This window comes from Acinonyx jubatus, chromosome A2 (assembly GCF_027475565.1).
Source record: "Acinonyx jubatus isolate Ajub_Pintada_27869175 chromosome A2, VMU_Ajub_asm_v1.0, whole genome shotgun sequence".
Classification (NCBI taxonomy): domain Eukaryota; kingdom Metazoa; phylum Chordata; class Mammalia; order Carnivora; family Felidae; genus Acinonyx; species Acinonyx jubatus.
The window spans coordinates 105,562,834-105,576,229 of NC_069383.1; the positions used below are offsets into that span (position 1 = coordinate 105,562,834).

The 13,396-nt window shown below is 62.1% G+C and overlaps 1 protein-coding gene across 1 annotated transcript; it reads right to left on the reverse strand.

Moving 5' to 3' along the window:
* Positions 1 to 1,224: 1,224 nt before the first annotated feature.
* On the reverse strand, positions 1,225 to 13,396 carry RAMP3 (receptor activity modifying protein 3). Its single transcript, XM_027045997.2, has 3 exons — positions 13,187 to 13,396; positions 6,516 to 6,648; positions 1,225 to 2,294 (listed from the first exon to the last, which is right to left on the reverse strand). The coding sequence occupies exons 1-3, from the start codon at positions 13,248 to 13,250 to the stop codon at positions 2,039 to 2,041; spliced, it is 453 nt and encodes a 150-aa protein (XP_026901798.1). The 5' UTR covers positions 13,251 to 13,396; the 3' UTR covers positions 1,225 to 2,038.

Below are 13,396 nucleotides of genomic sequence, written 5' to 3' on the forward strand. Positions count from 1 at the left end.
GAAGAACAAAGTCCCTTCCACATCTGCTGAGGTCAGAACATCTGTGTCCTCCCCAGACTCCCGTGTTGACTCCCCAGTGCCCTATGGGATGGCGTTCACAGGTGGAGTCCTCGTGAAAGAGACCCCAGAGAGCCCCCTCACCCCTCCCGCTGAGAGGGCACACAGGAGGACATCTGTGAGGCAGAGGCAGGCCCTCAGCAGATACCTTGCAGAATCTGCAGCCGGGATCCTGGACCTTCCAGCCCCTGGAACCATGAGAAATAGATTCCTGCTGTTTACAAGGCACCCAGTCTGTGGTATTTTGCTGTAGCCACCGACACAGACTAAAACGACATCCTTCTAAATACACAGAGCCCAGAATTTAGGCCAAAGCAAGCAGCCTCTGGTGCTCAGGTGACACCCAGTCAGCATCAGGGATGAGAGACCCAAGGCAAAGCCAGGGGCAGGGGGTGCTGAGAGAGGCCGGGGTGGGAAGGGACAGAGTCCAGCAGGGTCCCCACTGACAAGCAGCTGACTGCACAGAAGTTTGCCAGCTCCACGGAGCTTGGGTTAGAGGTTACTACAAACAACTGCACCGGGGACATGCCACAGCCCAGGGAGACCCAGAGGAACACCTGCTCGCCCGCAGCAGGGGCCACACATTCTCTCCTTCGGTCACCGAACATGGGACTCTGAGACCTCCCAGGCTGCTCCGTGACCTGTCGTCCCCGCAAAGCTGAGCAGGGGACATTCATACCTCACCTCCAGCCAGAGATGATTCTCAGAGCCACGGTGGACAGACAGACGAGGGTTCCCCAAGGCAGGGACCCAGTCACACAGCGGGGAAGCAGGGAGGCTCTGGTGGCCAGGTGAGGGCAGAGAGCCTTTGGGAGGGGACCGCCACATCCCAGCCCACAAGATCCCAACCCACGAGATCCCAGCCCACGAGATCCAGCCATTGCCTGCTCCATTCTGCTGGGACCTTGTGGTGAAGGCCACCAAGAGCCCGGCTGGAAGAGGAGCATGGCCTCGGGAGGACAAGGGACCTGCCTGCCAGGTCTCCCTCGCCGCCCTCAGAGCCCAGCCCCACCACTCACCCCAGCAAGGAGCCACCAGCCGGCATCCCAGAGACCACCCTGGGACACGGCCAGCCACTCCCCATCTGGAAAACAGGTATGAGGACCTGTCAGCCCCAAGAGGCGGGACTCTCTCTGAATACCCCGAAATAAAACAGGATGCCCCACAAGCAGGATGACTGTTTACTCAGAGAAAGCACACAGCACAGACAGAACTCAGCCAGCACTGGGGCTCAAGGACCCCAGCTCAGAGGGCCTGGCTCGCAGGGGCCTAGGAAGGAGGCCTGCACCCACCGCAGCCCAGTCTCTGGTTGTGGGCGCAGACAGGGGGTCTCAGGCGGTACACGGCCCCCGGGGGACTCCAGCCTGACCCTCAGTCTCAGGTTTTCTGGCCGCAGGATGAGCATGGGCTCTCGGCCAGGAGGGCTCAGACACAGGGCACCAGGCAGTACAAACACCCAGCTGACAATCTACCCCACCCAGTGCAGGTGGGGGTGGGCAGGCCAGGCCAGGGGACCCATAGCAGTGACAGAATAGGGTGAAGCCCGGACAGGGGGTGGGTAGGTCAGGAGGTGGAATCAGGGCCAGGGGTGGGGTAAGAGCAGAAGGTGGGGTCAGAACGGGGGGTGGGGGGGTGGGGGGGGGTGGGGTCAGCGCAGGGGTTGAGCTCAGGTTGGGAGGTGGGGTCTGAGCCAGGCCGGGGCTGGGGTCAGGGCAGGGTGCCTGGGCAGGGGTCAGGAGGGCCCGGAAACCCTGGAGGCCCCAGCCCAGCGCGGGCGGAGGGCGCAGCAGCAGCCAATCGTTCCCCGCACAGCTCCGGACTCGGTGCGCCTTCTTCCCAGGCCCAGGAGAGGACAAGCCCGGGTGAGCCACATAAGGCTCGCAGGTAGCCAGATGGGATTGGGGGGGGGGGGGCCGCTGCAGCCTCCGCCGGCTCTCCGGCCCCCCCGCCCTGCCTCCCCGCCCCCCCCCTCAGGGCGCCCTCACAGCAGCTGGCCAGCGCGTTTGCTGCGCCACACCACCAGGCCGGCCATGGCCACGGTCAGCAGGACGGGCACAACGATGAGCGGGATGAGGACCTCATCTGGAGGGTCCTCCCAGTGTGCCCTGTCCACCGTGCAGTTGGAGAAGAACTGCCTGTGGATGCCAGTGATGAAGCCTTGCGCCAGGGGGTTGGGCCAGTAGCAGCCCACCACGTTGGTCTCCACCTCGGTGCAGTTGGTAAAGCTCTGGTAGTACCTGCAGAGGCAGAGCGGTGACCACCCGGCTCCCTGCGCCCCCTCCTGCCGGCCTTAACCCTGGAGGACAGGGGAAGGGGGCGTGGTCCCAGGGGGCCAGGGGGAGGAGGGCAGGGGAAGGGGGCCTGGTCCAAGGGGGCCGGGGGAGGAGGGCAGGGGAAGGGGGCGCAGTCCCAGGGGACCAGGGGGAGGAGGGCAGGGGAAGGGGGCCCGGTCCAAGGGGGCCAGGGGAGGAGGTGTGTCTGGACAGCAGAGACAGGAGCGCCCTCCGGGCCCTGTCAGACCTGCTGGGACCCAGGCATCCATTCTTTACCTTCTTTCCCAGAGGCAAGGGTGAGGGGACCCTGCCCTGCCGCAAACCTTTCTGCCCCGGGGCTCAGCCCCACTCTCCCTGAGCCTCACCGCCTCCCCCAGGCTCACAGCTGTGCTCTACTTGGCCTGGCAGGATGCCCCCACGCCAGTGACGATGACCTCTGCACAGACCCAGGCATCCTCCAGCCCAACCCGAAACTTGGCATCTCAACAAAGAGCAGCCAGAGCAAGGAAGCCCCGAGGCTGAGTCCCGCCCACACCTCAGGTGGTGACCGGCTCCCCATGAGGCCGAGAGCCCCCAGAGCCTTCCCAGGTCTGCCCAGAGGACACAGGCCTGCGCCTTCTCCAAGGGAGACGCTGCACGACCGGCAGGGCCCTCATCATCTGGACACTCTCTGAGCCCCAGGGGAGGGTCTCTCTGAGGCCAAGCGCCAGCTGCCTCATTTGCCAGGTCAGGAGGGGACAGCCCTCTCAGACAGGACAGGCTGGAGCCGCCTCCCCCCACGGGCCTCCCTGTCCCTCATCAGCAAACCACCCAGGGAAAGCCTCATCTGTCCAGTAGGTGGGCTCTGGACGGTCTCCTAACAGTTGACAAGGTGCAGCCACCAGGACCCGCCTGGCCCTGGACACGAGTGGCCTCTGGAGGTGGGGCCTCGACTGCCACCCACCATCCAAGACGCCCTGGAGAGAAGGCCAGACGGACACCTGCTGGGGTGCACCCACTCTGTCCACTGCCCGTGCTGCCGCCTGGCTGAGCCCCGCATACAGGGCGGGAGCTGGAGGGCGAGCGCAGGCTGGGGTGAGGCTGGCCTGAGGCTCTGCGCCCCATCCCCTGCTTCCCCGCACTGTCCTGGGGAAGGTGGCCTGGCCTGAGCCACCAACAGGAAGGAACTGCTTCCCACAAGGAGTTTCCTGCACAGACGCCATCTGCCCAACGGGGACAGGAGATGGGGGCAGCAGACCCATTTGGCCAGGCCCTCCCGGCACCCGCCCCTCCAGCCAGCACCAGGTAAGGCCTACGAGGAAGAGCCCACACGGCCTAAAGAGAGCCGGAAGCAAAGGGGACGGCCTGAATCACATCCAGAGCCTGAGATGTGCCCAGGACAGGTCCGCGGGAAGCCCAGGACCCCCAGACCATCCCCTGCATGTCCAGGTTCAGCGACCTGCCGCCCGGGAGGCATCTGACCTGACACCCGGCCAAGGCCTTTGCCTGGAGCAGCTCCCGTCCCCGGGTCTGCCAGGAGCCCTGTGTTCTGACTCCCTTGCCTCCCAGAAGGCCACCACCACCCTCCCCAGGCTCCGGGGGAGGGGGGAGGCGCTGAGACAAGGTAGGGACACAGGCAGTGGAGCCCGACCCCACGCCCCCAGAGGGCAGCTGGGAACAGTGCACCCAACAGGCTTCCTCCAGCCACATTTCTTATGTCCCTGAGCCTCAGTTTCTCCTCTGTAAGTGGGGCTCCTAGGACGTACCCAGTAGGGTAGCCAAGGGGCCACACGTGCAGGTGCACGCAGAGCTGAGCACAGGACCCATCTCCGTGGATCGACTCACAAGGGCCACGTGCAAAATGCCCCGCCTGCTGCCTCTCAACGCTGCCAGTCGGCTGGGTACACGACGAGGGCTGAGGACAACACGGCTCCCGGCCTCCTGCCATCCCCACAGCCCCAAGCCCTGTTAACTCACCAGCCCCGGCTCAGGCTGGACACAGAACTGGGGGTGTTGTTCACAAGGAAGAAGGTGTTTGCTCCGTATCTTTCGTCCTCACGTCCCCTCGTCACCCAGGGCCTCCCCGGTCCCCCCCTGCTGCGGCTCCTAGAGCCTCCCTCCCCCTCCCGGGGTGCAGCTGTAGCCCAGACGGCAGAGGGGCGCACACAGCCCAGAAGCTCCCCGCAGATGCCCTCCCCCACCAGGCAGACGCATCCCCTGCTTGGCTCCTTGCTGCCTGTGCTTTTGCTCAGAGGCAGCAGAGAAGGGCATCTTGAAACCTCGATAGCGGCCACCCCTTGACAGGGTGGACGGGGACGCGGTGGCGGGAGTCTCCATCCTCCACGAGCTGGTTGCAGGGCAGGGACAGAGCAGTGACTTCAGACATGGAAGGCCCTGGTGCAGGCCGCCCTCCACCCCTCGTGCTCGCTGCCCCTGGGACCCCTTGGCCCCTCGGGGGCTCCCCCTCTCTCTCCCACTCTGCACTCATCTGTTGGGGGAGGGGGCACAGCCACCCCTGTGCCTAAGCAAAGGTGCCCAGGAAACACGAGGTAAGAGCTCTGCGTGTCTGACGGTGTCTTCGTGAGGACAGATTGGCTGGGAAGTGCATTCTAGAATTCCGAAGCCCCGGCCCGCCATCTCCTGGTTTCCAGGGCTGCATGGGGCCTGATTCCTCACCCATGTGTCCAGCCTGCTCTTGTCTGTCTGCACACGTGGCCCTACCCCTTTGTGGCCCGCTCCCTGGTCCACGCCCTTGGTGCCCGGAGAGCCCTTGGGGTCTGTAGACCCACATCCCCGCCTGGCAGTGTCCCTGAGTTCCTTCTGTGTCTCCTTACTCTCTTTCTAGAACTCCTGCCCCCAGGGTACCAGGCCTGGTGGTTGGCCCCTGACCTCCCCCTGCTTCCTGGGAGACTTCCTCCCACATTCAGCTTCAGCCCCATGCTTCACTCCCAGTGGCTCTTTCTGTGTCTGGAGCACTTCCTCTCTTGCTTGTCACTCTGTCTTTGAGGCACTAGTATGGCCTTGGGGTACCCCTCTTGCTGTACTAGAGTCTCGGGTTCCTGTCCCATGGGAGGTTCCCAACCAGGAAAGGCCACGGCAGGTGGGCGCTCGGGCCTGGGAAAGGGTTGCCTGGAAACTTCCCGGGCTCCACTGGGCCCTCCGAGGGGACCCCCACTCCCCTACGTGTCAGAAAAGAAGGCTCACCCAAGGGGTCACCTCCTGGGTCCAGCAGGGCACCAGCCACTCTCCCCAGGTTCCCGGCTCAGTCCCAGCAGCCCGGAGGACAAGCCTCGGTGAGGGGCTCTGGACCCCCAGCGGCTCCCCAGATGGCCCTCGGGTGCCGTGCTGCCCACTCAGGGCTCTGGGGGTCAGCCCCCCTTTTAGCGTGGGGCCGGGCTTGGCAGGTGTGGGAAGTCGGCTCCCGCTGGCTCTCCGACTCCAGATGGCCCCCGGCCCTGTCCTCTGGTCCCAGGGCTGGACGTTTCCTTGACCTCCTCGTCGAGGCCTTAGCGGTGACATCTCACCCTCCCTGGCCCTCCTCATGTGTCCACTCCAAGCCTGACATCCAAGCTTCCTTCTCCAGAAGCTTCCTCAGGGCTCCCAGGACAAGAAGGAGCCTGGGATCGCGCTTTGCATCAAACATCAAGACACGCTGGCTTTTACCTCCTAGCAGATGGTCAGCGATGGGCCGGCCACCCTGCCTGCACCCTCCCACTTCAGCTTCCCGCTCTGCTGGCGGCCACCACGGTCTTGCGCTGTCCCTGCCCCATGCCTGCCGGGGGCCCCCGCCCTCCCTAGGAGCCCTGGGTCTGCTCAGCTGCATCAGCCCGTATTCCTCCAAACCACCCCCCTGCTCTCCATCCCCAACGGCTGTTCTAGGGGCTTCCATGCCCAGTGCCCCGGCAGACAGTGGCTCTGGCGGCAAGGTCCACACCCACACCCCCTGCACGGACCGGCACAGTCGGTGTGAGGGAACTGTTCCCGAACCAAACAGAGTGAAGTTTCTGCACCTGCTGGGAACGGGCAGGGGTGGGCAGGGGAGGGCGGCAGGGTCAAGACCACCGCCAGGAGGGCAGGGGAGGGTGACAGGGGCAGGGCCGAGGCCGGGAGGGCAGAAGAGGGCAGGGGTGGGTACAGAAGGGTGGCACGTGCAGGGCTGCAGCCAGGAGGGCCAGGAGGCAGCAGGGTCGGCACCAGGACACTCACACGATGAACTCGGACAGGTGGCACCACTTCCAGACGTCCACTGTGTGCATCATGTCGGCAAAAGCCTGCCCGCACTGGGGCAGCTTCTCCAGCATGCGCGTCTCGTTGCAGCCCCCCACTCGGGGACACCCACCTAGAGAGGGGACAGTGTGGTCCTTCCACTGCTAGGAATGGTTTGCGAGGTGACCCTGGGGCCCTCCTGTGACATCCCCCCCACACCCTGCCCTGCAGGCAGCTGGGTCTTCCTCCCTCACCTGGCCTCCCGTGTGGCCCAAGGAGGTGGAAGCCAGTGCAAAAAGGGCTCCACATGGGTGTCACCAAGACAGGACCTCCCATGGCTGTGACCTCCCACAGGGTGGGGAGACAAGTCAAGGGAGGGCAGGGGATGCACCTCCTGGGGGTCCAGGAGGCCGAGAACAGACAGGGGTGTGATGGGGGTGGGGAGTGGGTCCCACCAATCAGGGATGGCAGAGAGGCCCCACTGCAGCTCGAGGGTCGAGGGTGCCCAGAGCATGTCCCCAGAAAGATCCGCAGGGTCTGCTGACCATCCAAGACCATGAGGGCATCGGCAGGGGCCCTGCACATGTGAACCAGTGCCCTGGATTGCATGAGGCCCAGGGCCAACGTGACACAGGGACTCATGTTCCAAAAGCTGAGGCCAGATCTTTGGCCGCCCTCCCCCCAGGCTCCCCCAGGATTCCCAGCATACCCCTCCCCCCCACCTCTGCCCCCAGATCTGATCCCTCCACCTCTACCTTCCCCCAGCTCATCTCCCCACCTACAGTGCCCACCTGTCTCCTTCAGGACCGGCCACCCTCCCTCCCCAGGCACCCTTCCAAGTGTCAGGCCCCCCTCATAAACTTCCCTCCCATGACCCCTGCAGTGTGTGTTCTGGGGTGTGTGCATACGTGTGCACATGTATGTGTGCACACAGCTCTGCCACCTGTGTCCGGGTATCTGTGAGTGTATGTGTACATGCGTGTTTGTGTATGTGTGTGCTTGGACGCACGGCCCTGTCGTGTGTGTCCTGGCACAGGGTACTGTGTTGCAGGAGAAACCACGGGGAAGGAAACAGGAGAAAGGCCCACACCCAGAACCGGGCAGACCCACGCTCACACCCAGCATCACTGGTCACCAGCTCACCTCAGTTTCCCCATCTGTAAAGTGAGGGAAACAGGCCATGCTGCACAAGGGGGCTGTGCTGACAGGCGTTAGTCATGGCCCACAGAGGCTCCCGTCTTCACCATGTCATTACTGTAGGTGTTTGATAATTGCCGGCTGCTCCCTCACTCCCCTAACCACCAGCGCCTCATTGGTATTCCGAAAAAACTTTTCGAAAGAACGAATGAATGAATGAATGATCAGGTCCTGAGGGCAGCAGCGCAAAGTTATGGTCACGTGTTCTACCGAGTGTTGCTCCCTCTAAGCGCAGGAAGTGCAAAAGAAATGTCTGTTACCAGGAAAGGCAGGTTCGGAACCACTCCGATTCTGCCCTGCAGGCCAGGTAGTCCCCACGGGAGGCCACAGTCCTCCTGATGCTCCCACCACACAGACCCAGAAGCCCTTGCCGGCTCAGGGAGGGGCTGTGTGTCATACAGAGGGTGGGCCCATGACCACAAGGGCACTTCTGGGGGGACAGAAGAAGGGAAGAGTGAAGAGGCCAAGGCAATGAGAAGTTTTTCTTAAAAATTAAGTCCAAAAGGAGACAGATGAAAAGAGAAGAGAAAAAGCACTGATGGTAAAAATGATAGATTTAAACCAAACCACGTCAATAGTCAGATTTAGAGTTGATGGTCTAGCCACTCCAATTGAGAAACAAAGATTGTTAAATGAGATCAGTATACAAGCCCCGACCATAGCTGTTCACAAGCATCCTACTTTAAATAAAAAGACTCAAATACATTCAAAGGAAAAGGATGGGAGAAGACATATGCTGCTACTAATCCAAAGAAAGGTGGGGTGGTTATATGAGTATTGAACGAAGTGTCTTTCAGAGCAAAGAATATCACCAGAGATAAGGAGGGGCTTTCATAATGATAAATGGTTCGATTCACCAAAAAGACACAGCAATGCTAAACATGTATGCACCTAATAACAGCATCAAAACACAGGAGGCAAAAATGGACACAACTGCAAGGGGAAAAATGAGAAATCCACAATTATAGCTGGGAATTTGATACTCCTCTCTCAACAATTTACAGAACAAATGAATAGACCAAAAAAATCAGTAAGAACAGTGGGAAAGTGCCTAGTATAGATAGGAGGCCATGAAGTCAGAAGGCACTGTGCTTAGGGCGTGGGCGTCCGTGGTTATTAGGGGTGAAAGAGAGGCAGTGTGGTTGGAAAGGTGGCTCCCAAGCCAGACTGGTGTGCAGGCCTCCCAGGGCAGTTTTCTCTTTATTTTAATGTTTATTTATTTTGAGAGAGAGAAAGAGAGAGAACACGCAGGTGCAAGTGAAGGAGGGGCAGAGGGAGAGAGGGAGAATCCCAGGCAGGCTCCACACTGTCAGCACAGAGCCAGATGCAGGGCTCGATCTCACAAACTGTGAGATCATGACCTGAGCAGAAATCAAGAGTTGGACACTTAACCAACTGAGCCTCCTAGACACCCCAAGTTTTCAACCCCAGTGCTCTCCCCCTGAACCCAACCTCAGAGACTTTGCATCACAGGGTCCCAGGCAAGCAGCAGCCAAGACCCAGGCTTACGTGCCTTCGAGAGGAGCCTCGCCATCTCCACAGAGTGCCCTGTCCTGTCAGGTCTCCCTCTCAGAGGCACTTAAAGACAGGGTCACCACGCGGGGAAGGGCACCCACCTGCCCAGTAACACGATGGGGAGTCCAGCCCAAGCCACCTACCTGCAGAGCTGCCCCCAGGGGCATGTCACACCAGCCTGGACTTGACACCCTCATGCCAACCCCATCCTTGGTTTGCCTGAGGAACAGCATCATGCCTGCTGCCCCCATCCCCCCGGTTTAAAGACCCAAAGGAGGGGCGCCTGGGTGGGCCCAGTCAGTTAATCGTCTGGCTTCGACTCAGGTCATGATCTCATGGTTCGTGAGTTCGAGCCCCGCGACGGGCTCTGTGCTGACAGCTCAGAGCCTGGGGCCTGCTTTAGATTCTCTCTCTCTCTCTCTCTCTCTCTCTCTCTCTCTCGAAAATAAATAAACATAAAAAACAATATGCTAAATATCTCTATGTAAAAAAAAAAAAAAAAAGGCCACAGGAAAAGTGACTTTCCCACAGCCAAGTGCAGTCAACATGAGCCAGGGTGTGCAGGGCGGGCCTCCCCCCACCCTGCCCAGCTGCACTTGACCAGCCTTCTGGCAGGAAGGCAGCCCCGGGTCCAGTGCCACGTAGGCCAGGTGTTAGTGACTCTGGGGAGTGCACAATGATGAAGCCAGCCTGTGTTCCTATCTCCCACTGCCGCCCTATTCCAAAGGCACCTTTCTCTGCAGCTCCCCAGTGGGTGTCCCACCATGGGTGCTGGAAGCCCACCAGCATTCCCCACACCCGGTGCTTGGAGCCATCCCTGGGCCTGGCCTTTCCCTCGTGGGATCATCTCAGCATCCCATCCAAGTCTCCCACACGGGTCCATGCCGTCACCTCCTGCCAGTCACTGCCACACCTCCCAGCAAGAGCTTGCCTGGACTGGACCCCGACACCAGGACCTGCTCCTCTGGACCCCCTTGTCCCCAGGACCTGGACCCGGAGCCCCTAAGCCTGGAGCCCCTGGACTCCCCAGCGTGCCCTAACCACCTGCTGTCAAACCACTAAGACCCAGCTCAGCGCTTCCTCCCTCTTGTTCTCCTCTTCCCCCTGCCCTTGGGCTCCCTTTCTTCCCTCCCTCCTCCTCCTCCTTCCTGGACCAGAGTCTCTATACCCCACAGCAGCAGGAGCTTGGGCAGGGCTGGTCGGAAACGTGCCATTAAGGACCGCAGGCGCGCTGTGCAGGTGCCAGGACAGCGCCACCCCTGGGCCTGCGCGAGGCCGGCACTGCAGGACACCTGCCGGACCATCCAGAAGTGTCCTGGGTGAGGGAGGGGGCGCTCTGGCATCATTTCTGGTGCACAACCTGGGCTCCCAGAGAAACCCAACAGCCCAGCCAGGGTTATAACAGAAGGTAGAGACGCAGCCTCCTGCCAGGGAGCCGCCGGCTGCATCAGTGGCGGGCTTGGGAATTCGAATGAAACACAAAACTGCTTCCAATGGTCCGTCGGGGAAACAAAGAGAAGACAGGTCTGTGCTCCTTCTGTCTCAGGGTCTCCCGGGCTCCAGGAAACGAGAAGCAGCCTAAAGGATGCGTTTCCCGGAGGAAGGCCTTTTACGCCACTTGGAAATGAAATATGGGAGCCTTTCATGCTCCCTAGGTGCCCATAGCTTCTGGAAGGTTCTGCCCCTGCCCCTGCAGTCTGGGCAGGGCCCTCCTCATCCCGGGCCTCGGTTTCATATCTACAAAACGAGGAGTGGGCTCAGGAGACCTGCAAGGCACCTCTCAGCCACCATGTCTGCGCGGTCACTGTGTCACTGGGGTACCTGGGCCCAGCTGAGTCCTTACAAGTCAGAGTGACAGGAGAGGACGGGGCATGAGGACACCATGACTCTTACCACCGGCAAATGTTCGGTGCTATGTTCACACCGTCTGGGGGTGCCGTGAGCCCCTGGAGCCACAGCCACTGCCCGACTCCGCTTCCCACGGTGCGTGAGCCAGGCACTGCCAAGTGCTCTCCCCGGTCTACGCCCAAGCCCCCCTACGCAGGCACGGGGTATGGGGACTAAACCGACAGACTCCAACTGAAGGTCACAATAGTCCTTCCCAGGTTCCTCTTTCTGTATCCACACTGCACCAGGGGAAACTGAGGCGGTTAAGTGCCTTACGATCTTGAGGTTAAGCAGCTGCAGAGAGGCCTGGGATTCGCACTCGGACCAAAGAGCACAATCGGGGACTGGGCGCAGGGGCGAGCCCCAGCCAAGTGGGCCCAGCTGGGCATCACCACCACCACACTAGCTGCCGTGTCTGAATGGAGTTCTGGAATTTGCCCAAGAAACCCAAATTCACCTTCCTCGCCCGGCCCTTCACGGCCAGTGCCGGATGGGCCTCCGCCGGCAAGAACCGGCCCCCCAGCTGGACCTGCTCCCTGGATGGCCGGGCTCCCACTCCACAGAGATGTCGCAGCCCTGGGACCCTCCTTCCCGATGCAGCACCATCTGGAGCTCAGCCCCACCTCTGACACACGGCATGTGACCATGAGCGGGCATCTCACCCACCCAGCAGCCACTTCCCAAGACCCTGGCTCTGGCAGGACCAGCACTGGGCTGGGTCTGCAGGGAGGCTGGCCTGGCCCCACCCTGGCGGGGGAGGGAGGCCCCGGACCCACCCCGGGCAGGCCAAGTGGCCCTCCAGACACGAGCCCCGTGTTGGTAACGCGGATGTGTGTAGGGTCTGGGTCTGGTCCTTCATGATCCCATGCTGAAAGCAGGTCCTGGGAATAAAGCAAGGGTTCCCTTCCCTGGAGGAGCCAAAGCTCCAGTCCATGGGGCTCGCTTTTAGGCTTCCTGCAACCCCAAGTCAACGTGCTCCTGATGTCCCGAAGCCGCCACGCACCAGGCTCTTGCCTTCAGCCAGAAATCCACCTGACCCCAGGCTCTTACCCTGCGAGGTGAGGCGAAGCCACAGTCCCTCCACCCAGACATCTTGGGGGGGGGGGGGACAGCCCAGAGACTGGGAAGCCGAGGGGCTCACCGGTCCTTTCTCACAGCTGCAGCCAGTTCCAAACCAGCAAAGCCGACAACGACTCCACACAGGCTCAACTTGGCGTCTCACAGCCAGGGCGATGCGCCAGAGAGGGCAAGGCTGATGCCCCAAAGGACCCAGGGGACAGTGGCCCCTCAGAGGGGCCCTGGGCCCCCCGGCCCCGGGGTCAGGCTGCCCACCTCACCTCAGCAGCCTGCCCAGCAAGCCTCTGCAAACAAGCCCTCCCCAAAAGCACACACACTCTCTTACTTGATCTTGGATCATCTCTCTACTAAAATTTTCCTAAGCCAGCTTTTCATTCAATCCATTCCTGATTCGTAAACAATGTATCCTCCCTGGAGCCCCATTTTCTTGCTGGAGAAGGGATCTTGAGGGAAGCCTCAGAGAGCTGTCCCCTTCCCTGTCCCGCTCACACACTGAAGGGCTGTCCTCCGGGGAAGGGACGAGCCCTACGGGGTCTGGATTCCTCTCACCCACGCCCTGAGAGTGGTGTGCACGCGAAAGCCCCAGGACGGGGAGCTCACTACCCAACAGGGAAGCGGCAGCCGACCGCCTCTGCTCACTCGGTGTCGCGACGGCAGGCCGTCCCCAGCCCTCTGGCGGCGATTCCAGGGACATCGCAGCTGCGAGGAGCCGACCGGGCAGATCCTGCAGGACCCCCCGCGCCTCCCTTCCCAGCGCCGGTCGGTCGCCTTCGGCTCCTCCGGGGAGAGCGGACAGGACCCTCCCGGGGAGAGCGGACAGGGAGACTGCGCCGGGGTCTCCCCTCGCCCCTCCGGAGCCGGGCGCACCGGGCAGGCCGGGATCCGTGCAGGGCAAAGGCGCGGCCAGGCGCGGGTGCTGGAAGTCGAAGCCCGCGGGTCCCCGTGGCCCCGGAGGGGGTCGGGGCGTCCCCGAGCCGGACCCCGCGTCCCCTTACCGCACAGCAGCTGCAGAAGCAGCGGCAGCAGAAACCGCGGGCGCCGCCGCTCTCGCGTCTCCATGGCCGATGGCTGTGGCGCGCGATCGGCTCGGTCCCGGCTGGGTGCGTGGGGGGCGCCCGGGGACGCGGTCGAGGGTGGGGCCGCCGAAAGCCCGCCCCTAGCTGCGCCCTCCCCCTCGGGGACGCGCCCACCCCCTGGGGACACTC